The 26,987-nt window shown below is 40.3% G+C and overlaps 1 protein-coding gene across 1 annotated transcript in view; it reads left to right on the top strand.

Annotated features, from left to right (window-relative positions):
- The window catches only part of LOC124554693 (membrane-associated guanylate kinase, WW and PDZ domain-containing protein 1), a 400,510-nt gene that overhangs the window by 264,137 nt on the left and 109,386 nt on the right, over nt 1-26,987 (top strand). Inside the window, exons 2-5 of the mRNA XM_047128318.1 lie at nt 6,772-7,005; nt 7,225-7,449; nt 11,030-11,180; nt 18,369-18,580. Of these exons, the coding sequence (XP_046984274.1) occupies nt 6,772-7,005; nt 7,225-7,449; nt 11,030-11,180; nt 18,369-18,580 (822 nt within the window). The remainder of the gene's footprint in view (nt 1-6,771; nt 7,006-7,224; nt 7,450-11,029; nt 11,181-18,368; nt 18,581-26,987) is intronic.

Below are 26,987 nucleotides of genomic sequence, written 5' to 3'. Positions count from 1 at the left end.
CTTTGATGAAGGAATTATTCTAGGGAAAGTCTTAGAGAAAATTGAAAACGTGCTGAAGAAATGTCGGAAGAATTTTGAAATATTTGCGGTGGAAAATCTAGGTATATACCTAGGGATACAGATATTGAGGACAGAGAAGAGAATATTTCTGCATCAAGAACACTATGCAAAAAAAAAAAAAGAGTACTGGCAATAGTCAATATGAATGATGCAATGTAAGGCCTCCTTTAGTTTCAGTGGGGAAGGCAAATGAAGGAAGCGAAGAGAATGAGTATATCTGATTTCCTTATCGTGTAGCAGCAAGAAGTCTCCTTTATTTGTTATGTGAAACCATACCAGATCTTTGATTCGCAGTCATTTGTTAGAGCCGCTTCGCAGAAAATCCAAAGAAAAGGGACCATCAAAATGTCGAAAGAACTTGGCGGTATCTTCAAGGTTCCAATAACTATAGTTTTTTCTGTAAGAAAATGAAGACGATGACACTATTCGTTTAAATGTGTATTTTGATGCCGATTATGCCCAAGACTTAAAAGTGGTATTCAAATGACCAAGTCATAACAGTTAGTTAAACGAAATAAGCACATTTATCTGAAATTCCAATCTATCAGCGATAGGTTTGTTTAAGATAAACTATTATAGTACAGAAGAACAATTGGCAGACATACTTACCAAAGCTCTGCATAGGTCAAAGTTTGAGAAATTTAGAAATGCTGTTTCGGTGAATTCTGTTTCAGAAATGTATTAAGTGATAACCGTTTTCATGTAATAGTTTAGTTGATGCTCTGCAAACTTAAGTGTAAAAACATTTAAATTTTGTATGATTCACCAAGAACGTAAAACCAATGCCACAGAGTTATTGAAAACAAAAATTGCATTTGAGGAGGGGGATCTTGGTATAATAAAATGTTTGGTGTATTGTTCAAAGATTGGCTACAAGAGGAGAAATCTGACAGAGAATTGTCTGTGTTGACTGTGAGTGTGTGTACGAGGAAGAAAGTTAAATAAAAATAATGTTGTTTTCTTACCAATTTATGTATTTTATTCATGTCATAAGCCGCAGCGCATGCGATGGTTCGACGTGTAAGTACGACGGCAGACATGCGTGGTCTTGGCGATTAACTAGCAAGGAGACAAACTTCTTGACTCAAATATGTTTTACGTTGTGTGGGCTGAATTATTAGTTTCTTAAGAATAAATTCTTTTGACACTGTTTGCGGAAAACCGCACGGCGGGATAAAGACTGTTGTTTTCCTCGACTAGTATCCGGGTGGACTAGGACAGTATGTCGCTATATCGGTACCATGCACTGTACAGTGTCTTGTTGAGTATATGTAGAGGTATAAGTAAATACCGATAAGTAATGAGAAAACTAAATCAAATCAGAAGGCCGGCCGCGGTGGTCTCGCGGTTCTAGGCGCTCAGTCCGAAACCGCGTGACTGCTACGGTCGCAGGTTCGAATTCTGCCTCGGGCATGGATGTGTGTGATGTCCTTAGGTTGGTTAGGTTTAAGTAGTTCTAAGTTCTAGGGGACTGATGACCTCAGAAGTTAAGTGCCATAGTGCTCAGAGACATTTGAACCAAATCAGAAGATGAATGATGATTTCAAAAATTAAAGAAATTAACAATAAAAGAAAATGACACTCCGTGAAATACAAATGAAGATGAATGTAATGATACCATTTGTTCCATAAATATGTTGATTATGTTCCTACGACAGCGAAATTCATAACGAATGATCAGGTTGTCGAATGGTTGTTCCGCCAAGAATGCTTGCGGCGTCGTTAACGGCCACGTTTGGACTAATATCGCTTCTCTTTGATAAGACAACGAAGACCTACGCGGTGCGGGTAAGGAAACACCGAACTTCGGTTCGCGGGACGCAGTTGTCAGAACATACTATTCGGCTCCATACGCGAATGAATGAAGATCTAATGAGTTGCTACTTTAATTCGATTCCTAGAATGACTACTAGGATAGCGAGACTATGACAACAGAAACATCCATCGGTGCCTTCGAGAAAGCCCAAGTGTATCTCTGAAAGGAGCAGAGCCATTTGTAAAATGTTAAAATAGATGTAAATAAGGACACGTCTTCATTGCGATGTGCAGGCATTGCGCCACCGTGTCGAGGGTTAGTGACTCGATTTGTGTGATACCACTGGCGGCAGAGTGTTACCATGTAGCTCTGCTTAGCGGACGCCACTGGCCACACAAGTTAGTCCGGGCTGGTGAGTCACGGTAAACGCCGGTGGCAGTTTACGAGTACGCCGGAAACCACAGTAGGTGATGCATTCCGCCCTTCCAGCCGGCCGGTGGAGGTATGTACTGTCCAATGGTGGAGTTTATACCGGACGATACATCTGCCATCGTCTTTCCTCGGCGCAAGATTTCGGAACGAAGCTGCCCAAACTTGTGCATTCATTTTTTCACCTACAGCACTCCTTTAGCCGGGCATCGGATCACCGCATGGCTCCTAAATAGTGTCACGCTGGTCTGAGGGGCACTGCACAGGCACCTGAAGTCTGTTAACCACACCTGGTGCACTATCTTCGACCAGTGTCTCTGAGTTGTCAGTTATGATAGAGCTTTTGTGGAACAAGATGCCTCCCCAACGGCTTTGTTATTTTTTGGAGTCAGCGACAGGATGCATTGTCACTGCTATCAGTACACGGTACTAGATGGCTGTATCTAGATCAGTTGCGTAAGAGTAATTCAGAAAAACTGAAGTATATTGACTGAAACCCTTTTTCTGTAGCTACTTTTGAGTCGCTTCATGCCACAAAGCACGTCGAAGCTTGCCAAACCGTGGGACATAGGGTGTAACCTCGCCTTTTCCTGTAACACTTTGCCTGAGAACACGAACCAAGCAGCAAATCATTGATTGAAAAATTCTTAAAAATTGTGAAAACCTACAGTTATTCGAAATTTTTGTTTATCTTTGCAACATGTGTATATAAAGCACATAGTATATTTACAGTGAGTAAAAGTGAGTAACATGATGTAATGTGATGTCATATACAAAATAACGTCACAGGTATATAGGGTGAACATTAATAAAACAGAAAAACTGCAGGGACAGATTCCTGACTCGAAATGGAGGAAAAAAGGTCCTATGAACATGTGTCCAGAAATGTACCGATGCCACGGTAGATGGTGCTGACGAACAAAAGTCCTCTGGCCGTGTGCCGTGTGTTAGCTGTATGTTGCAGGCTGTGTGATTGATGCAAAGTAATGTAACCAGCAGAATAGCTGATATTCGTGTTGGGAACAAGCTGAGATTGTGTTTGTGTACAGCCAAGCTGATGAAAATGGTAAGAGGGAGAACCCAGTCCTCCGAAACTGGTGTACATGCAGTCTGCTGCCTCCCTGAACATTCATCTGTCTGGAAGGACCCACGATCACACAAACGCCCAAAATGGACATGGAATGTTGTGTGAGAGCAGTTGGTGTCTGTGAGGGTAGTTGTTTTGGTATCGCCGTGCTGCCGCTCGACTGTTTCCGTCTGCTTGGCCGTTCACAAATACCATCTTAACTTGTTCCCAACACCAATACAAGACCATTCTGCTGCTAACAGTGTGCTGCAACAATCGCACAGCATACGACACTCAAGGAACACATGGCATGTCGTCAGAGAAACTTCCATTCATCAGTGCCGTCAACCATGGCAACAATGCACTTTCGGACATATGTTCATTGGACCTTTTTCCTCCATTTCCAGTCAGGAATCCGTCCCTGAAGTGTGTCAGTTTTATTCATATTCACCCTTTATATGACTTTAAAATATTCCCACTCCTCCAAGATTATTTTTGCACATTTCTCCGTTTAATTTCATCATAGCTATCCACAGACAGAACCTCCAAGGCATTAATGTGGCTGTAAAGTTACCTGTACAGTTAGCTGAGCCCCTAGCTGTGCTTCTAATGTGTGTATTTAAATAAAACACACTTTTTGTGGACAGTCAGTGGGTTTTGTCATGTAATTTTAGAGTTTCTAAAATATTTATGCGAGTTTTCATTAATTCCATGTTTTAAAGTTTTTTGGGTACTGAGCAATATGGGACTGTGACCTGAGTGTCTACCATAAATTGAGCTAATGTACACATACATGCAGGTTGTATTTCATCGTAACGATGACAAAATAGTGACAGTATTATGTATGTCACTTTCTTTGTATTTTTCATCAATTAATTTTCAAAGTTTGAGGGGAAAATTATTATTGGGAAACTGCATGATTTTGTTAATCAGTGGTACATGTTATGTTGGTCACTTCCTTCTCTTTCCTCACCTGCACATCCTTAATGATGTGTGTGTGTCATCAACATAAGAAGCAGACACTATTTAAGTCTGGATGACTGTAAAATAGAAGATTTCGCACAATAATCAGTTAAAAAGAATGTGTGTATTTCTCCAGCTCCCTCTTAAAGCAGCACTTTTCTGTTAATACTTGTTTCTGTTACCTAACAATGAAGAGCTATCAAGAGAATTTTTTTCATTTCACCACTTTCCTTATTACTACTGGATGCTGGTTTCTTTGTGGATATTCTGCTCTTCTTCATAGCCTTTTCCACTGTTTCTACAAAATTTCTTATTCATATAAGAAGAGACCATTGTGGAACAAAATTGATATTAATTATTTAGAAGTTTATGCCAGTTATTCAAAATTGAAAAGATACAAAGTTATCTCCCTTTGCCAGGTTCTGTTCTATGGGACTGAGCCTTCACATCCAGCATTGAGCCATAAGTTTCTTTAATTTCATGTCTCTGAAGTTCTTATTAGCAGTAGTTGGAAGACTTAAAACAACTAATGTGTTTGTGCCTGTGATTAAGCAGTACTATAAAGCAGTCAGAGTCATAGCTCTATTAAAAATTACCACTTGTGGCCATGGACTACTAACAGTTCATATACAATGGCTTTACATGTAAGATACAGCTAACAAGTGAGGTCAATTACCCATGGAATTGTTGGTAAATTTTGAAGCAAATTTCAGGGAGCTGTGTTGTGTTTAGTTTGTAATAGTAATGTTGAGTGACCTCCAACAACTACATTATGTAGATCAAAGACAAATTGTGATGTACTGTCAGGTATTACTTTACTGTAAAAGATTCTTGATGAACTTGTAGAATTTATTACTCCCAGGTGTCATTTTTGTGAATGAGGCACATTAAATTCCATAGCAAAAATCATCTTGTCTCCAAAAAAATAAGCAGTAATCAACACAAAAGTTGATTTAAAAAGCAGTTCTTCACTAGATATGTTCCTGTTGCCAGTAGATTGTTGTATGCACTTTCTTTCTGTGAATCTGAGAATCAAGTCAACCAACTTGTTATAACTGAACCTACTGTTTATTGGGTGACCCAACCATAGAACAGTTTGCTTTTTACCACATTCAGAAAGCAATGTCAGAGATTAATTGTAGGAAACCTATAGAAAATGTAAGACCGATGAGGGATCATAATGTGGACCTTAGGATTTGTAATTCTTAAGTAACTGCACAGCCACCAAACTGTTGATGGGAAGTATGGCCTGTTAATGAAACTATTGCAGCTCAGTTATCTCAGTTATACTCTGCTGTGCTGACTGAGATAACTCCATTAAAATCATTGTCAACAATAACTGTTGATCTGAGAAAAGTGACAGAGAAATCATTTTGAAAGTTGTCTACGTTCCATAAATTGTCTTTCTGTACCTGAAGAGATATATATAACTCATGCTACTTCACTTCCAAATATCTGGAAGTAATAGCCATTATCAAGTACTTGTATAAGACACCAATTAGCTGCAAGTATATGAAAGTAAGAAGCCTTATGAAGTGCTTGTCATATGCATATTATCCTAGGGTTTCCCCATTATCTATCCAGCATACCCATAACCCCATATGTCTGTCTTGCAATCATAAGATACAGGTTTGATGGTGCCCCATTCCATTTCTAAATTACAGACTACGTCCATTTCAGTTCTTACTACTGCGCTAAATGACTTCAGCTTCTTATACTGCCTTTGGTTCTCGTATAAACAGGAAGTTAAAGTTAATGCAAAGTAATTAACAAAGGTGACATTCATATTGCAGCAAAATTACTTTTTAACTCTGTGCTGGAATGGCTTGAAAACCCTTAATATTTTCTTTCATTCTTTTTTTTAATATTTATTTTTTTATTTTTTATTTTTATTATTATTTTTTTTTAAATATGCGTTTCATCTACACTATTGGATCACAGAGAATCTTTGAGATATTATGGCTAGATTACGTATGGTACTTCACCAAATTGGAGCAAGTGCTATTAGAATTTATTAGCATAATATGTGATCAGTAATGTTCACTTTCTGACACGTGTTTTGAATGACTTACAATGTTTTGTCTGCAAAGTATACCTATTGCTTCAAGTGAACTACAGAGAAACAGTTGTCATTTTGCTTCTTAGCTTTAGTTAATTCATCTATACTGCACTTTTTTGTACTCACTTAAGTCATGATGCATGTTGAGATATGTAGGTGATACCTCAATTTCTTGGTGTTTTGGCTCTTAGGATGTTCTGTTACTGCTTATAATGTAAATTTGGATGTCACAATATTTATTATAATTGCTGTGTGTTTGTTACACATAATCTGTGTTTATTCTATACTTCAGTCGACAAACTTAACACTATTGCAAATGTAGAGTAGCTGTAAATGTTTTATTTTATGTAAAGCTTTTTATTTGCATTTAATTTCATTGTGTTTACTTTGTTTGGAATTTTATGAAAGGTATTTAATTTTACAATATCTTGTTTTCAGCATCTATAACTAAGGACCTCAGACAGTTCTTGAACACAAGATTCCAGAAGGGGTCAGTGGATCATGACCTCCAAAATACAATTAGAGATAACTTATACTTGCGCACTGTCCCAGTTACAACACGTGTACCAAGAGATGGAGAGGTTAATGGTGTGGACTACACATTTCTCAGTGCTGAGGAGTTCATGGAATTAGAGAGAAGTGGAAACCTCCTGGAAAGTGGAATTTATGAAGGTAAGGATGCAGAATTTTCTACATGTAAAGGACCATTGTATTTGCTTTCTGCAGAATCAATTGTAATGATGAACTGAGGTCCCAATTTCTAATTTGTATAACAATAGTTTCACAATAAATGATGCCATAGGAAAATATAAGCAGTATGCACATGCCTTTTGTCTTTTGCTGAAAATTTTATTTTCAAAATTAGTTATTTTTATAACATTTTATGTGTAGGTAATCACTATGGGACTCCAAAACCATCAAAAGAAGCACCTGTTTCGCCTCCACAGAGCAGTGGCTCCAACTTGAACCTCAACAGTGTAGGAGTTTTTGGGACACTTTTTCCAGGCGCACATCCCAGTTCTGAAGGAAAACGCAAACGAAATCGTTCAAACGTGGAGGCAATGGCTGCCAAGAATAACATGGAACCTGAACCTGTTGCTGGAAATGTACTTGATGGTAATTTAAATAATATTTTATTACATACAGTGAAGGTGACCACACTCAAAAGTATGCAATACACAACATATCATGTTTTAGACAGTACTTCGTATCTCCAGGGGGGTCGGGGAGCCTAAAAAGTGTACCGTCCCAAGTATAAGGGCCAATCAAAAAGTTTCTAATTGAGGGTGGTGCTGCAATATATATGCTACGTAGCATGACTTGGATGCTGGTATATAACCACTGATATGTAGGCAAGGGATCAGTGTGGTATTTGTGTGTTTCCAATGCAGAAAAGTGAACTATAGCATCAATATTACTGGATGCCTCCAAATGGGACCAACATGCTGTTATTCTTTTCTTGGTTGCCAAAGAACAAATACCAGTAGAGATATGTTACAGAATGAAGAATGTGTATGGTGCAGCATGTCTGTCGAAAACCAGCTGCGACAAGGGGTGCTGCTGCTTCATGTTAATGCAATTGCCCATATCGCAAATGTCATTGTGTAGAAGTTGTGCCGACTCAAGTGGGAGACTCTCGAGCACCCACCCTATAGTCTTGATCTCTCCCCATGTAATGACCATGCCCTCAGTCCCTTAAAAGGGGCCTTGAAGGGTCAATGATTCCTGTCAGGAGATGTTTTGCAGTAGTTAATTACGGACTTCTTCACGCTTCAGGATATGATGTTTTACTAACAGGCATTATCAGCCTGGTATGTTGCTGGAATTCTTGCCTTATTGCACATGGTGATTTTGCCTGATCGGCATGCTGATTCTGGACTGTACAACATTCAAACAAAATCTTTTTGATCGCTACTTATATTTACCAAGGGCATAACTTTGACAAAATCAAACTATTGCTAGTGCGCTGAACAGTAAGAAACTTCATTTCTGTGCTAGGAGTATTGTGAAGTTAGCACAAATATCTGTAAGACACCTATAGAATACTATTTATGGATGGTAAAGGCATCCACTAGCAGCCTTGCTGAAGAACAGTTATTGAATGAATGCACAGTGTGTGTAATTTGTGTAACTAAAGATGATCAGACAACCAGTTACATGTCATGCCATTTCCTATTCATTAACAAAATGTATTTGTGTAGTGTAAAAAGAACTGAAGATTTTTTGCAGTTACACAATGGTAAAAAAAAAAAAAAATTAATAAATTGACACAAAACAGCAAATGATTATCTCCAATTTTTTTAAATCTCTGGAATCATAAAGCTTATTTTTTTCTTTAAGTCACTACCAAATTTATTGCGAAAATAAAAACATTTACTTACAAATATCGAGAACATCCAGCAAAGAGGAAGGAGGATTTAGAAGCACATTGATGGATAATGAATAGTAAAATCGATGTTGAAACCTAAAAATAATCGATGACACCATCGTTTAACTGTTTGTGGATTACCTCATTATTGTGGATTTATAAAATTCTCTGATAGGAATCACCTCCAGCAGTAATACGTGAAACAGAACTGAGCTGCAGCCTCTTAAACATACTGAATTACTCTGCTGAAATTATTTTGTTTTGATTCAAGAGCATTATTTAATATTCAAAATAGTTCACAGTGCATTAGTAGACTTTCTCAGTACATGTGACTGAGAAGTGTTTCTTGTTTCATGTTCATACCATGCTGGTTATTCCATTTTTAATTATTTTTATTGTAGATTTAAGACATCCAGGGAAGGAATGTAGACAGTCATAGCAACTGTAAGTTGAGGGCATAGATAACTCCTTTTTATTCCAACTCTTTTGCATGGTGGGTAACAAAAATTTCATCTGTCAAGAAAACAGAATTTGAAAATGACTGTTCAGTTAAATAACTATAGAAAAAGAAGCCTGGTAACAGACAGATTTTGAATTTTCCTCTCATTCTATTATGTTGTCTCTCTATTGATGCTATGTGGTTTTTCCTGCCAATTCCTTTCATCGGTATATTGTTCCAAACCTTTCATTTCTCTGTCATCAAAAGAAGAACCCCCACATTCTGGTAGCAAGTAAATACACTCCTGGAAATTGAAATAAGAACACCGTGAATTCATTGTCCCAGGAAGGGGAAACTTTATTGACACATTCCTGGGGTCAGATACATCACATGATCACACTGACGGAACCACAGGCACATAGACACGGGCAACAGAGCATGCACAATGTCGGCACTAGTACAGTGTATATCCACCTTTCGCAGCAATGCAGGCTGCTATTCTCCCATGGAGACGATCGTAGAGATGCTGGATGTAGTCCTGTGGAACGGCTTGCCATGCCATTTCCACCTGGCGCCTCAGTTGGACCAGTGTTCGTGCTGGACGTGCAGACCGTGTGAGACGACGCTTCATCCAGTCCCAAACATGCTCAATGGGGGACAGATCCGGAGATCTTGCTGGCCAGGGTAGTTGACTTACACCTTCTAGAGCACGTTGGGTGGCACGGGATACATGCGGACGTGCATTGTCCTGTTGGAACAGCAAGTTCCCTTGCCGGTCTAGGAATGGTAGAACGATGGGTTCGATGACGGTTTGGATGTACCGTGCACTATTCAGTGTCCCCTCGACGATCACCAGTGGTGTACGGCCAGTGTAGGAGATTGCTCCCCACACCATGATGCCGGGTGTTGGCCCTGTGTGCCTCGGTCGTATGCAGTCCTGATTGTGGCGCTCACCTGCACGGCGCCAAACACCCATACGACCATCAGTGGCACCAAGGCAGAAGCGACTCTCATCGCTGAAGACGACACGTCTCCATTCGTCCCTCCATTCACGCCTGTCGCGACACCACTGGAGGCGGGCTGCACAATGTTGGGGCGTGAGCGGAAGACGGCCTAACGGCGTGCGGGACCGTAGCCCAGCTTCATGGAGACGGTTGCGAATGGTCCTCGCCGATACCCCAGGAGCAACAGTGTCCCTAATTTGCTGGGAAGTGGCGGTGCGGTCCCCTACGGCACTGCGTAGGATCCTACGGTCTTGGCGTGCATCCGTGCGTCGCTGCGGTCCGGTCCCAGGTCGACGGGCACGTGCACCTTCCGCCGACCACTGGCGACAACATCGATGTACTGTGGAGATCTCACGCCCCACGTGTTGAGCAATTCGGCGGTACGTCCACCCGGCCTCCCGCATGCCCACTATACGCCCTCGCTCAAAGTCCGTCAACTGCACATACGGTTCACGTCCACGCTGTCGCGGCATGCTACCAGTGTTAAAGACTGCGATGGAGCTCCATATGCCACGGCAAACTGGCTGACACTGACGGCAGCGGTGCACAAATGCTGCGCAGCTAGCGCCATTCGACGGCCAACACCGCGGTTCCTGGTGTGTCCGCTGTGCCGTGCGTGTGATCATTGCTTGTACAGCCCTCTCGCAGTGTCCGGAGCAAGTATGGTGGGTCTGACACACCGGTGTCAATGTGTTCTTTTTTCCATTTCCAGGAGTGTATTTAACAAAAAATACTGCAACCTTACAGATTGACGGTGAAGTTTTATAAGTGAGCAAGAAAATTTTGAGAAACAGCATTTTTTTTGTTACACTATTGTGGGCAGTAAAAAGCTAATTTCTTATACACACAATACTTTTTGACAGACTTGTATTTAATTGTTACCAGGATACAACAGTAGTGGAGACCAGGTGCCAACTGACCCTCCAAGTTACTACCATTCTGGTGAAGGCCCTGAATCTCTTCACGCAGATCTAGGTCCTCTGCCACCTAACTGGGAGAAGGCCTACACTGACAGGGGTGAAGTGTATTTCATTGAGTAAGTTTAATTGAGTATTGTTTCATTTTAATTTCACATATTAATGAAACAGGGACAGAATGTGTTACCGATACAAATGTGCAGTTTGTTGTTACTTTGGATTGTTGTTTGATTTGTACTTTGAGTAATAAGTGACAGAAAATAGTAATAATAATAATTGTGCAGAATCTTTCATTTACTCACCAATGGAATTTGACAGTTGTGTGTTGTTATTTCTTCTTATTGACTTGTATGCCATAAATTTTGTTTATGTTAATTGCTGATTTTGAAGGTTACAAGACTGGGGAAGCTAACTCATGAAGTAATACTCCAAAACTGAGCTAATGTTCACTGCTGGGAATTGCGTTAAATTTTATCAGTGGTACGCAGTTCTTAGCTATGCATAATTTAGATTTTTTTTATGTAACATATTTATTGCCTTGGGGCACTTTTTGAAGATACCATTCAATTGCTTTTCCACAGTGGCTACTGATATTTGAAATCTTAGATAGTGGCGCTGTGGATTGTGCCCATTTTCTCATAGATATTATTTGAGCCAAATAATGCTATTTCAAATTCAATAGTGTTATATAGCACATTCATATGAGACAGAGAATTACAGACGCTTCAGTTACTTTTAGCTAATTTGATGTTGAACTGCACTTTGAATTATTGTTTATGATTTGTAAATATTATTGAACAGTGAAGATTAAAGATTGGGTGGATGTTTTATTCCTTGTTGGACACGTAAGCTTTTACACATATTAAGAGGCTACAGCAAACGTGTGTGTGACTAAGTCAGGTTAGTTTACTTTTGAATTAAGATTAATTTGAACTTGAAGGGAACCAGCAAACAACCTGTTTGTTTTAAATTTGTAATCAGTACATAAATTTTGTCTTCAAATGACTGAGCAGAGTGCTCTCCATTCATGTCTTTTAGAATCTAGAATAAATGTTTGGTACTGTAATGAAGGCATAATAACTTGTCCGTACAAACCATGAAGTAAATTCTAGTTTCATTTTGCATCTATGCATATATTTTTCTAATCATTTGTTTTGCATTAGGAATACATGTCTTGAGATGCATGTGTAACCTCTGATGTTACATATTGATTTCCATCAATTACTCTATTCATTTTAAGTATCTATAACGAACCTCATTGCACATGAGTTGTGCATTGCATACTGTTGCAAGAAATTTCTGATTAAATGATTAAGAAATGTGGTTGCTGCTGCATTGCATTATATGCCAAACTCCTGTGTGGAATTGCTACAGTAACCATTAGTGAGTTATGGGGTTCGCAGGTAAATTCAGAGTGGACTGTACAAGGAGGTGGGAAGTAAAAAATTGCTAGTATTGCAGAGAAATAAATAAATAGTGATTTGTAAAGTAAGCATAATAGTGAAAAAATGCAGAAAAATGTAGGTCATTAAAAAAGGAAGGTCTCACACCGGAATAGAAAGACATTGATGACTGCCAAGTATTTATTGAAACTAAGGGGAAAAAGAATAGATTTTATTGTCCAATTGTTGATGAGATCATTGGAGACTGAGGACAGGCATTGTTTGGACAACAATTGGGCAGTAAACCAGCCTGGCATTCATGTTAAGTGAACCGAAGTGTGAATATTCAGATGAGGATTTCAGTCCTGCTTCTCCAGAATTGATATAAAGGTTTTTTTTTTTTTTTTAAAAAAAGCTATTGCACCACCTTAATCAGGTTCTTGATTGTAGATAAACATTTGACTCTGGTTAGCTATGACAGTTCAAGAGACTTTCAAAAATTGTTCCGAATATTAGGACGGTTGGAGTTTTGTAACTTCTATTTATGCAGATGTTGCCCACTCTATTTTTTTTAAATACATACTCTCTTTCAGTTTCTAAGTAATATTGTATCTACCTGAGGGACTCTCCTCTCCCCAATGTTGTCCTTGTTTACCTTAAATGTGCAGACATATCACTGATTGCAAAAGTTTTCTCTTTCATGGGAGATGAGCCTTTAACATCATGTTTAGGAGTATAGAATCTTCAGTGTGCTTGTGATTTATACTGGCCACTCTGTTATTTTCATGCTGAACAACACACACAGTCATGTAGTAGCAGGAAAATTTGTCCACTTAACATATGGAGTACATCTGAAAATTGAACATTCCCTCTTAAATATCCCCTTGATAATTTCCGGAGGAACATTTGTATTAGTTAAAGATCTATACTGTAGTAGATTATTCACACAACATTTTATCGGTAAACTGCTTCATTGTTTTGTATTAAATTTTCATATTTTAGGTACAAAAATGTGTAGAACATATATGCCAGCAGTGGAAATCATAAATGAGTTGATAATAGTGTATGATGAGGCTCACTGATTCAAAGCCTGCTATCCCAGAACCGTGTAACATATAACAGAAGGATTAATATCAATATGATGATAGATCACATGTCATGGAGTACTGAAAAACTGGTTATCAGCAGTTTTGGAAGCCGTATCTGAGTGACGTCTCTCACACAGAAGTATTAGACTCCGTATATTTAATAATTTTTTAAGACCCTGTGTATATTGTATAGGTATTGTTTAGGTTACAATTGACTTGCTGTGGACAGTAAAAATACTGCAGAATTAATTATAGCATGTGTATTTATATTGGATATCAATTTTATTTATGGCAGGCTTAAGAAGTGCAAACCATTATCTGGAAATATGATTTTAGTTCTGATTAATACCACCTGGTTTTAATATACTTCCTTACCATATCCAAAAGCTGACAATTAAATGGTTACAAAATTATGTGCTTCACATTTTAATTTCTCAACAACTGTATTATAAACGGCAATCTTATTATGTGCAGTTAGCAAAATAAAAGTGGCTTTTTCGTAGTCTTCATATTTCCTTTTCAAACTTTCAGCTGTAAATCTTTACCTGCATATGTTTTTGAACAGTTTTCATATGCTAGATTTGACAGACAATAGAACTGATTGCTATATTAAACTATGTATCCCTGATGATGTATTTAATCATACGTTTTACACCGACTTCCAGAGAAACCAAGCACCCACAAGACATGGTCAGATGTCAGTGTAACTGCATACACAGATATATAAAAGATTAGAGTTGCAATCCTCTGTGACAGATAGAACAGCCACCACAATGCATTGGTATTGCTCATGTTTGATGTTACCAAGCCTGGTAGGCTATATAAGGGGCATGAAGAACAGTATCAGGTGTTGAATGATAACTGTGAAGGACACGTAGATGCCATGTTTTCATATGGGTTCACATTGTGAGTCTCCATTTGGTCAGCTGGTCGAATAGTGCAATATCCTGTTGGACTGCATGGGAACGCGAGAGCAGTCATACTTGTGTCAAAGCTCTGTTGACCACGTCTGAACATCACAAGGGAGGGTTGCCATATGGTGCACCAAACACATTGTTAATCCACCTTGTCCGCACCTGCCGTCTAAGAATAAAATGGACTGCTTGCAACATTCCATGTCAATTTGCACCATAGGTTGGACACTAGTAGTAGTCGGACTAGCGAATTACCATTTGTTAGTGCTCCAACAAATCCCTTGGTGGACTGAGGCCTGCTGTGACGCATTTCGCATGCAGGGACGTACTCCCTGCGTTTTTCACTGTCATCCTACAATGGACAACTACTTTTGTTGTAAACAGTTGCGTGCACAGTGTTGTCGCATTCCTTGGAATAGCAAAAAAGCTAGCTGGATTTCAGTTACTAGTTCCTTTAACAGTTCCACTCCCTCTTCCATTATGTGGGTCAACCTCAGACGGCTCTCTGGGAACAAGGTCCATTTCTCAGTTTCTGGTCTGATCATAGAAAATGATGTCATAGTGGACCCCATTGCTGTCTCCAACATTTTGGCCACTATTTTGTGGAGATTTCGAACTCCACCCAGTGGCACCTTGCCTTCCTCCATCAGAAATGAGTGGAGGAGGCTTGTGTGATACCCTTCTCCTCTCAGAATCGTGAATCCTACAATGCCACCTTTACTATGTGGGAGCTAGATCATGCTCTCAGTTCATCCCAATCTTCCACACCAAGTCCGGACAATGTTCATATTCAGATGTTGCAGTGCCTTTCTGTTGGGGCAAGCACTTCCTGCTTCATACATACAATCACATATGTGCAGATGGCACATTTCCCAGACGCTGGGGTGAAGCCACTGTCATCCCTGTAGTGAAGCCCACTAAGTACAAACTGCTTCCTTCTAGCTACTGCCCCATTTCTCTCACCAGCTGTGTTTGCAAGGTGGTGGAATGTATGATTCGTGCCCAGCTGGTACGGTGGCTCAAGTCTCGCAATTTACTAAGCATTACATAATGTGGATTGTGGGTGCGCCGTTCTGCAGTTGACCATCTCGTCACTTTGTGAAACCATGTCATGAATGGTTTTTCTGCAGAAATACCAGACTGTGACCATGTTTTTTGATCTGGAGAAAGCCTATGGCACCTGCTGGAGGACTGGTATCCTCTGTACACTCTACACCTGGAGCCTTCCAGGCCACCTGCCTGGTTTTCTTCAATAATTTTTAAAAGACAGAGTTTTCAAGGGCTGTGTGGTTTCTACTTTGTCAGATACTTTTATCCAGGAGATCGGGGTGCCCCAGGGCTCTGTCATGAGCGTCATCCTTGTTGCTATTGCCATTAACCCTGTTGTGCCCTGTCTCCTGCTGGGCATCTCCAGCTTCTTTTTTGGTGACAATTTTGCAATTTATTGTAGTTCTTCATCTACTTGTCTCCATGAGTGGCGTCTTCAGTGATGTTTCAATCGTCTTTACTTGTGGAGAATTGACAATGGCGTTTGCTTTACCACTGACAAAACTGTTTGTATGAATTTCTGGTATCACAATGGGTTTCTTCCATTGTCTTTACATCTTGGGCCTGTTGCTCTTCTGTTTGCTGAAACTACAAAATTCCTTGGGCTCATGCTTGATATGAAACTTTCTTTGTGTTCCCACATGTCTTACCTGGCCACCCACTGTACCGGTCCCTCAGTGTCCTGCTTGTCCTAAGTGGTACTTCCTGGGAAGCAGATCGTACTACCCTCCTTCATTTGTACTGTTCCCTTGTCTGTTCGAAAATAGACTATGGGTGTTTCGTTTATGCATCTGCACATCCATACATCTTATGCTGACTAAATACAGGCTGCCATTGTAGCATCCATTTGACTACTGGTGCCTTTTACACTAGCCCGGTTGAGAGTCTGTATGCAGAAGCTGCCGAACTACTCCTGTCATACTGATGTGATGTTCTCCTCAACAGATACACATGCTGTTTGTCTGCCGTGCCCGTCCACCCATTCTATGCCTCCTTCTTCGATGACTCCTTTGACTGCCAGTATTGGCATGTCCCTCTTGCAACACAGGCTTTTCAATTGTGTCATTTGCTCCGATTCTCTCAGTGCCCTTCAGAGCCTCTGTGCACTGTACACAGTCCATCCCTTAGTGCAATGGGTCCAAGAAAGCTTCTGGTTGCCCACTTTTAAGAGAGCCACTGTGATGTTTATGTGGGGCCCTGGTCACGTTGGTCTGGTAGGAAATTAGGCTGCTAACACTGCTGCAAAGGCCCACTAGTTCTTCCATTCCTTCTGCTGATATACAAGTTGCCATTTGTCAGCAGATGGTGTCACTTTGGCATCACCACAGGCCTTCCCTTCATGGAAACAAGCTCCCGGGAATTAAACCTCTCACAGCTGCTTGGCTGACCACCTCTCGCCACAAGGAGATCATTTTAGCTAAGCAGTATATTGGGCATTATCTTTTAAGCTGTCACCATTTGTTAAGTGCTGATCTGCCATGACTTTTTGCTCATTGTCATCAACCTTTGAGGGTTCACCATATCATGACTGAATGCCCTTTTTTAACCACCTACATTCTACTGTATGTTTTACGTCTGCGTTGCCGGCTGTTTTGGTGAACAATGCATGGGCTGTTGACCATGTTTTACTTTTTATCTGTCGTAGCGATATGGCGAAGGATGTTTGCTCTTTAGTTCAGGACCTCTGTTGTCTCTACAGCATATTTTGTGGACCTTTCTCCAAGAGGAAGTCCTTGTTTTTAGTTGTCTTTTCTTCCATCAGTTGGGCTTAACATGTCACTTTTAACTCCTTTTTTATCTTAGTGTTCTGTTCTGACATGGACACATATGACTTTTGTTGCTTTAGCACCCTAAAACAAAACAAAACGAAAGAAACGCCCCAACACAAACAGCTGTGTTTGGGAGGGTGCTGTGACAGGGAAGCATGGACTGTTGATGAATGGTGTCACACTGTGTTCAGCAGTGAATCACAGTTCTCCACTGCCCCAGATAACCTTAGTCAACGAGTATGGTGGTGACCTACTGAGAGAGGTCCCATTCTTTCAATATTTTAGGAAGGCACATTAGTGCTAATACTGGCATCGTGGTATGGGAAGCCATTGGAGATGACTACAAATGACAGCTGGTAATGATTGAGGGAACTCTGAATGCACAGTGGTATGTCACAGGCATCCTGCATCCTCATCTGTTAGCTTCTATGTCACAGTATCTTGGTGCCATTTTTCAGCTGGACAGTGCTCATCAATACTTGACACATGTCTCTTTGAGCTGTTTGTGTGATGTTGAGATACTCCTATGGGGAGAAAGATCTGTCCCCCAATAGAATGTATAGTACCTGCTTGGACATCAACTCCATCCTGGTTCCAGAATCCAGGATATCAAGGACAAGCTACAACAGATGTGGCCAAAGGCGGTGCAACATCGTATTGATAAGTGGGCTCATATTGCCAGTTCTTTGTAAATCTGACTGGATTTTTTAATCACTGGAATAACGTCACATACCCTCTCAACCCATGAAGTTTCATTTTGTTTCCTGTTCCCTTTCTGGGTGCTTCACCTTTTTTGTGAGGCAGTGTATGTCAACCCAGGTTTGTAGTTCTAGAATACATTTAAAAATATTTTTATTGTGTTTTGCACTCCTCTCAGTTTTCTTGCATTTCATGAATTGATTAATAATTAAGCTAGGTATAAGGAAGGCCATAATTAAGCGTTTAGGGTAATGTTTGTCGCCATTAATAACATAAACGGGTGTCTGTCAACATCATTTGTCTCTGGCATGTCTAAAATTACTCCGCATATCCATAAAAAAGGCCTTTAAAATAATTTATAGAATCAGTAAGAGTGACTCACTGCATGAAATTTTTTGTTGTTTCTAGCCATAACTCTGGTACTTCACATTGGCTAGATCCTCGCCTGTCTAAATTTCAAAAGAAATCACTTGAAGAATGCCTCGATGATGAGCTGCCATATGGGTGGGAGAAAATTGATGATCCCCATTATGGTACCTACTACATAGATCACGTGAATAGGAGAACACAGTATGAGAATCCAGTCATACAGGCAAAAAGGGCAGCTCAAGACAGTGGAGGTAAGTGAAATAAAGAGTTCTGTTCAACATGGGGACTCCAGCTCTACAGATAATTCTCCTATTTATTAAGGGTGTTTCAGTGGTGGGAAATGAATACATCTAAAGATGTAAAGTTGAAACATTGTTGGCTGAGGTTACCAGTAGAGTGAGTAGAGTGTAAGCAAGAGTGGACTTGTAACAATTGTATTTTACTTGATGAGATAATGGTCCATTTTTTTTTCTAAATTTTATTTTACTGAGTAACAGGATTGTAGGCATGATTTTTCAGGTTTTCTTGGTGTGAATAATTGATGATGTGTTTCGGGTGTTGAGCCGAGTTGTTGTCCCCACTTTTTTGGATACCATTTTGGTGACTGATCTGGTTGTCTCCCTCAGGTATTGTGAGCTGGTTATTATGAGTGCTCGTTATTTGGATGCCAACCAGGCTATTACGTATTGTTTTTGTCATGCTACTATTTACAGACAAGTTTGGCTCCTTGTGTTCCATATGTCCCTTGATGCACATCTGTTGCTCATTTGAACTCTCTCCATCTTACTATTAAATTTATTATGTAACATGAAAAAGAGGGCAAATGACGTTTCTGTGATGTGTTAGTTAGTGGATGAGTGGTTGAATCCTTGGGTCACAGTGTATATAGGAAACCTACACACACTGACCTCCATTTCCACGCCTCGAGCCATCGTCATATGTCACAAAGAAATTCCATGCTAAAGTGTCTGATTTATAGACCTTAGATGCTGTCAGACAAAGAGAAACTTGTTGAAGAATTAAAACACTTATGAATACTGTTCTGAAGGAACATTTACTCTGGTCGAAAAATTAAGCCAGCATTGCAGTCAAAATAAATGACACCTGAGGAAAAGGTTGAGACTGAGGAAGAAAAAGAGAAGCCCAGAATCTCTTATCTGTCTTATGCTGGCCCAGTCTCTGGAAAGATTGGTAGACTCTTCCAGAAAGATGGCATCCAGTATATTTCACTACCATCAACAAAGCCCGCCTGGTTAGCCATGCGGTCTAACACTCTGCTTTCCGGGCGGGAAGGCATGCTGGACCCTGGCACAAATCCACCCAATGGATTAATGTCGAGGTCCGGTATGCCGGCCAGTCTGGGCGGTTTTCCATCTGCCTCAGTGAATGCAGGCTGGTTACCGTTATTCCGCCCAGTTACACTATGTCGGCGATGGCTGCGCAAACACTTCCTCCACATATGCATACACCATAATTACTCTACCACGCAAACATAGGGGTTACACTCGTCTGGTGTGAGACGTTCCTGGGGGAGGGTGGTGAGGGGGGGGGGGGGGGTGTCCACTGGAGGCCGAACCACACAATAACCCTGGGTTCGGTATTGGGCGGTGGTGGGGTGAGGGGACTGTTGTAGCCTGTTGTGGGGTTGTGAACCTCTGAGGGTTACAGCGGGGATGAAGCCTCTCCATCATTTCTAGGTTCCCAGTTCCGTACAATACCGTCAACAAAGGTAAAATGTCTTCCTTGTAATGTTAAAGATGATCTAAGTGTCCAAAAGCTGGGTGTGTACCGCATCCTGTGCGAATGTGGTGTGTCTTATATGAGGAAAACTATTAGAAAAGTTGAGGGAATTGCAAGGAACATCAGCAACACACATGACTTAAATAATCAGGCAAATCACTGGTGCGAAGCACTGCCTTAAGTTAATGATGAAACATGAGGAGGCCAGTATTGTGGCGCAACTGCTGAATCTCTAGGACAGTGTAATTAAGTATTTTGTCAAAATAAAGGTGATGGTAAAACTAATAAGCCAGTATGATGCTTTCAGTTTAAACAAGGTTTCACATCTAGAATTCAGTTTACTAAGAGCTTTCCAGCCATCTCATCAAGGCTAGAGATTGCTGAGAGAATGTCCATTCACAGAGTAACAGCATGGGCTAAAAAAAAAAAAAAAAAAAAAAAGAAAGAAAAATCGGCATCGAAGGACATAGTCGTCATCAGGAGTCAAACTCTGCTACGAATAGTGGCACATCACCAACATTCACAGTCTGGATGGCATCCAGGTGGCAACTGTGCATAATAATGCATCACGTGAAGAGGACAATTGGGTTGATTATTGAAATACTGTGCACAAAAATGGAATCAACAAAGTGACTGAACAAGCAAAAACACACCATTGGACAATAGAACCTGAGAAACGACATCATATCAGTTGACTCTATGGCGAGGAGATATTCAGCAACATATAAAAGTGGGATAGTGCACTGATCTTCCAAACGAGGTGTCAAGATGAAAAGTTGTTCATACATTTGCCAAAACAAACATGATATTAACACACCAGTAGCTAATAGCATTATGTGTCAAGCCTGGGACTGGTACAAGAGAGAGTTGATTCCCACTGGAAGCAGCAGAAGAGGCCTGCTGTTGAACTTGTGGGAAGCTTACCAAAGTGCCAGTGCTTAGATCCAACAGTGCCAGGGAATCAGTGATCATAAGGCCGTTGCAGCATCCCTTAATATGGAAGTAAATAGGAATATAAAAAAGGGGATGAAGGTTTATCTGTTTAGCAAGAGTAATAGAAGGCAGATTTCGGACTACCTAACAGATCAAAACGAAAATTTCTGTTCTGACACTGACAATGTTCAGTGTTTATGGAAAAAGTTCAAGGCAATCATAAAATGCGTTTTAGACAGGTACGTGCCGAGTAAAACTGTGAGGGATGGGAAAAACCCACCGTGGTTCAACAACAAAGTTAGGAAACTACTGCAAAAGCAAAGAGACCTTCACTGCAAGTTTAAACGCAGCCAAAATCTCTCAGACAAACAAAAGCTAAACGATGTCAAAGTTAGCGTAAGGAGGGCTATGCGTGAAGCGTTCAGTGAATACGAAAGTAAAATTCTATATACCGACTTGACAGAAAATCCTAGGAAGTTCTTGTCTTACGTTAAATCAGTAAGTGGCTCGAAACAGCATATCCAGACACTCTGGGATGATGATGGCATTGAAACAGAGGATGACACACGCAAAGCTGAAATACTAAACACCTTTTTCCAAAGCTGTTTCACAGAGGAAGATCGCACTGCAGTTCCTCCTCTAAATCCTCGCACAAACGAAAAAATGGCCGACATCGAAATAAGTGTCCAAGGAATAGAAAAGCAACTGAAATCACTCAACAGAGGAAAGTCCACTGGACCTGACGGGATACCAGTTCGATTCTACACAGAGTACGTGAAAGAACTTGCCCCCCTTCTAACAGCCATGTACTGCAAGTCTCTAGAGGAACGGAAGGTTCCAAATGATTGGAAAAGAGCACAGGTAGTCCCAGTCTTCAAGAAGGGTTGTCGAGCAGATGCGCTAAACTATAGACCTATATCTCGAACATCGATCTGTTGTAGAATTTTAGAACATGTTTTTTGCTCGCGTATCATGTCATTTCTGGAAACCCAGAATCTACTCTGTAGGAATCAACATGGATTCCGGAAACAGCGATCGTGTGAGACCCAATTCGCTTAATTTGTTTATGAGACCCAGAAAATATTAGATACAGGCTCCCAGGTAGATGCCATTTTCCTTGACTTCTGGAAGGCGTTCGATACAGTTCCGCACTGTCGCCTGATAGTAAGAGCCTACAGAATATCAGACCAGCTGTGTGGCTGGATTGAAGAGTTTTTAGCAAACAGAACTCAGCATGTTGTTCTCAAAGGGAGAGACGTCTACAGACGTTAAAGTAACCTCTGGCATGCCACAGGGGAGTGTTATGGGACCATTGCTTTTCACAATATATATAAATGACCCAGTAGATAGTGTCGGAAGTTCCATGCAGCTTTTCGCGGATGATGCTGTAGTATACAGAGAAGTTGCAGCATTAGAAAATTGCAGCGAAATGCAGGAAGATCTGCAGCGGATAGGCACTTGGTGCAGGGAGTGGCAACTGACCCTTAACATAGACAAATGTAATGTATTGTGGATACATGGAAAGAAGGATCCTTTATTGTATGGTTATAGTGGAACATACAACTGGTAGCAGTTACTTCTGTAAAATATCTGGGAGTGTGCATGTGGAATGATTTGAAGTGGAATGATCATATAAAATTAATTGTTGGTAAGGCGGGTGCCAGGTTGAGATTCATTGGGAGAGTCCTTAGAAAATGTAGTCCATCAACAAAGGAGGTGGCTTACAAAACACTTGTTTAACCTATACTTGAGTATTGCTCATCAGTGTGGGATCCGTACCAGGTCGGGTTGACAGAGGAGATGGAGAAGATCCAAAGAAGAGCGGCACGTTGCGTCACAAGGTTATTTGGTAAGCGTGATAGCATTACGGAGATGTTTAGCAGGCTCAAGTGGTGGACTCTGCAAGAGAGGCGCTCTGCATAGTGGTGTAGCTTGCTGTCCAGGTTTTTAGAGGGTTCGTTTCTGGATGATGTATAGAATATATTGCTTCCCCCTACTTACACCTGCCGAGGAGATCACGAATGTAAAATTAGAGAGATTCGAGCGCGCATGGAGGCTTTCCGGCAGTCATTCTTCCCGTGAACCGTACGTGATTGGAACAGGAAAGGGAGGTAATGACAGTGGCACATAAAGTGCCCTCCGCCATACACCATTGGGTGGCTTGAGGAGTATAAATGTAAATGTAGATGTAGATGCCAGGAAAAAATGAGTAGCATTTGAAAATCTGCAGGAAGAAAGTGAACATAATTTTGTTAGCTGACAAGAACAACGCTGATGTTGATGTTGCTCATGGACTACAACAAAAAGATTTTCAGTCTTCTGAATGAAATTACCTACATCAGGCTTGTCATGTAACATCATTAAGGGTGTTAGAACATGAATGACTATTCCACCACAACCTTTACAGGCTTCCTAAGATGCACAAGGAAGGCATTCTTTAAGACTTATACTTAGTAATATTGGTGCATTAACATACTAGGTAGCATAACACCACACACACACTGTCAGCAAATATGCTGGGAAGTTTGAGCACGACATTCGCAACTCTGCCCACTTTGTACATCACCTCAGTCATTTGTGGCTGTGGTAAATGTATATAATGGAGAACTTTGATCTGCTCTCCTTCCATAGGAGAATTCCACATTCTGAATCCTTGGAAAAAATTGAGGGAAATGTCAATGACTGTAGCACAGAACTCTTCAGGCACATTATCACAGTGCCAGGAGTTGAAATTAGCTATAAATAGTGGCACAACACCAACAATGCTTCATGGTCTAGTTGAAGTGCAGGCAGCTAGTAGGTGTAATAACATTGTTTGCAGTATATGTAGAAGATGGATGGGTCAGTCATCAAAATATCATGCAGTGAAATGGAACCAACTACATGGCTGAGCACCAGAAAGCGCGCCGTTATTCATTGTAGACATGATAAAGTTAATATAATATGTCATGTTTCTGGCCAACAGCGTCATATATATTCACACCTGGACTGTTATGTTGCACGAGTGATCATTCTGATCACATGGTAGTTGCAGCAGACATTAAATTTGATGTTACAAGGGTGTGTCGAAAAGTAATGCCACAGAATTTTGTACATGAAAACTCTTCAAGCTTTTTAACTAAAACAAAGGTTATTAAGATTCTATATCTTTATTCTTCATGTCTACATATTTATTTCTCAACACAGTCTCCCTGGTGATGAACACATTTCTCCCAACATGAGACTAGTTTGTTGTTACCATCACTGTAGAATGTTTGACTTCGTTGACAGAGAAACCACCACACCTCTGCTTGCACTGCTTCATCATTATCAAAGTGAAGTTCTCGAAGGTGTTGTTTAAGTTTCAGAAATAGATGAAAATCAGATGGGGCCAAATCATGACTGTATAGAGGGTGATTGTTGACAGTGAATCCGAGGTGACAGATTGTTGCTGATGTCACAACGTTCACATATGATCTGGCATTGTGCTGAAGGAGAAGGTGCTCCATCTGTGGATTAATTCTTCGAATTTGAAACACTATTACAGCACGCTGTTTCTCATCACCGTGTGTTACGCACTGTAATTGGAGCCCTGTAGCAGCAGAGGGCTGCAAATAGGTAGACATGAAGAATAAAGATGTGGAATGTTGGTAAATTTTTTTATTTAAAAAGTTTTAAGAGTCTTCACATAAAAAATTCGAGGGCATTACTTTTCAGCACACCCTTGTACATCCATAGTGTCAACAGGAACATTGGGAATCATTTCCTGGAAACTCAGGAGTGAGCATTGGTGCTCTTTGCCATGCTTTCTCTCGCACCTCATCACTGTGCATCCGACCTCAACTAGTTTAATAAAAATTGAGGCTAGTTTTGGGTTTGCTGCTATCAAGTTGCAGAAAAGTAGACAAGCAATCTCACTGTCAGTGATTATACTGCATTGTACACTTTTGTTTTTTTGATACAGTGGATGCTTTGTCTGCTGGGGTCGTGGCCAATCTTCAGCAAATTCTGAACAAGTACAGAGTTTGGAGATGTTGGTCATTCGGAAGTCCAGTGTTGAGTGGGTGATGGAGTACCTCAGGAAAATAGTTGGTGGGTCAGGATGAAAGGCTATCTCAGTTTGTTTGCTGGGAGGTCTTGTGTGAGATGTTGACGAGGTTCTGCTGGTGGTCAACCCCGGATGCAGTTTTTTTTAACATTCACTATGGAGTGGACAATCTTAAAGCCCTTTAAATGGGTCTAGTGTACACTACTTACAGAAAGTGGCTGGCTGCTCAAGTAGTAGATTAGGTGTGTTTTGTCCATTGGGGAAAGTGGGGGGGGGGGGAGGGGGGGTAACTGGAGAGTGATGGCTTGATGATGAACTAGGTGTTATCAGACAATGGAGTAGGTCATCCATATTGTAAACAGTGAACGTCCATCCTTCCATATCAGAAAATGTTAATGTAGTATTAGTTAACTGCAGCAATGTGGATGGTAAGGTCCCTGAAAATAGTATCACAAGAATAGGTTGGATGCCATTGTGGCGGAGTGTTTATTGCCATAAAGAATTTGATCATATGTAGTCAGATTATTAGATTCTGAGTTTGAAATAAACTGTGTATAGGTTAGTGGCAATTGTGGGTTAAGTATGCTAATCAGATGCTTTGTGGACTACCTACTTTACAGTGATAGAATGTGTCAGAGAAAACGGGAAGAACATGGCTAAAGTTCCTGATAATGCTAAAGTTATAGGGGAGATTTCAAGTTGCTAGTTGGAGAACTGCTTTTGGATGAGCAATGTTTTAGACATCATAGTAACTAACATACTTAAAGTATTCATTTCATTGACGATGGAGGAGGGCATTGGTGACTATAAATCTATTGGAGCGTGAATGACTACAGATGTAACAAGAAATGTTTAAGTACAACAATATTTTTGTGTGGCAAGTGACGAGAAACACATTGTAATTTATCTTAGCAGTTGAACATCAAACATTGATCTTGATTGATGAATATTTGAAGTATCACAGGATAAAGTTGAAAAGTATAGTACAGTACACTTTTTAATACATGTATTAGTAAGGTTGTTAGTGATAGAAAGACACATAGTTGCAGAAAATTTTTATGTAAGCAGAGTGATTTGTTGCATATTTAAAACAAGTCACAATTGTCGACAATCAAAAGCAAGAGGCACCAGGATGGATGTAAGAAGAGCAATCCAAGAAGCATTCAGTAAATTAGAGTTCATAATTTTATTGACTGGGGTGACAAAAAAAAAAAAGTCCGTAGGAGTTTTGGCCGTACATAAAGTCAGTTCTTTATAAATTATGTGAAAGAACTTGACACCCTTCAAGCAGCAATTTGTAGTAGAGTACTGTAGCAGCAAAGCATTTCAAGTTATTAGAAAAAGGAACAGGTCATTCTTATTGCCAAGAATGGTCATAGGAATGATGTAGATAATTTTTGTAGAATTATGGAATATGTTTAATGTTCACATGTTATGACCTTTTCTGGAGAATGAAATTTCCCTCTGATAATATCACTGTTTGCAGAACCCATGTCGATTTCTACAAACTGTGCTTGCTCTGTTCATCCTTGAGATGCAGAGAGCAATAGATAATAACACCCTGGTTGATATCATGCTCATTGGCTTTTCAAAGACTTGTGATTCACCTAGTTAAAAAAAAGCTTATAGAATAATGGACTAACTTTAAGACTGCATTATGACTTCCTAGCAAGTGGAATTCAGCATGTTCTTAACACTAATATTTGAAGTATCCCAAGGGGGTGTTACAGAGCTGTTACTGCTTACAATATTTAAACAACTAGGTGGGTACTGTTGGAATCCCTGTGAGGCCATTGGCAGATGATGCTGTTGTAAACAGAAAGTGACAACATTAGAAGGTTGTTGCAAAATATGAGAAGACTTGCGAAGGATCGACATTTGGTCCCGGGGCTGGCAGTGAACCTACATCATAAATAAATGTGTTATATTCTGGATAAATAAGCAAAATAAGTATTACT

Source organism: Schistocerca americana, chromosome X (assembly GCF_021461395.2).
Source record: "Schistocerca americana isolate TAMUIC-IGC-003095 chromosome X, iqSchAmer2.1, whole genome shotgun sequence".
In the NCBI taxonomy this organism is placed as follows: domain Eukaryota; kingdom Metazoa; phylum Arthropoda; class Insecta; order Orthoptera; family Acrididae; genus Schistocerca; species Schistocerca americana.
This window is presented reverse-complemented; position numbering and strand designations above follow the sequence as displayed.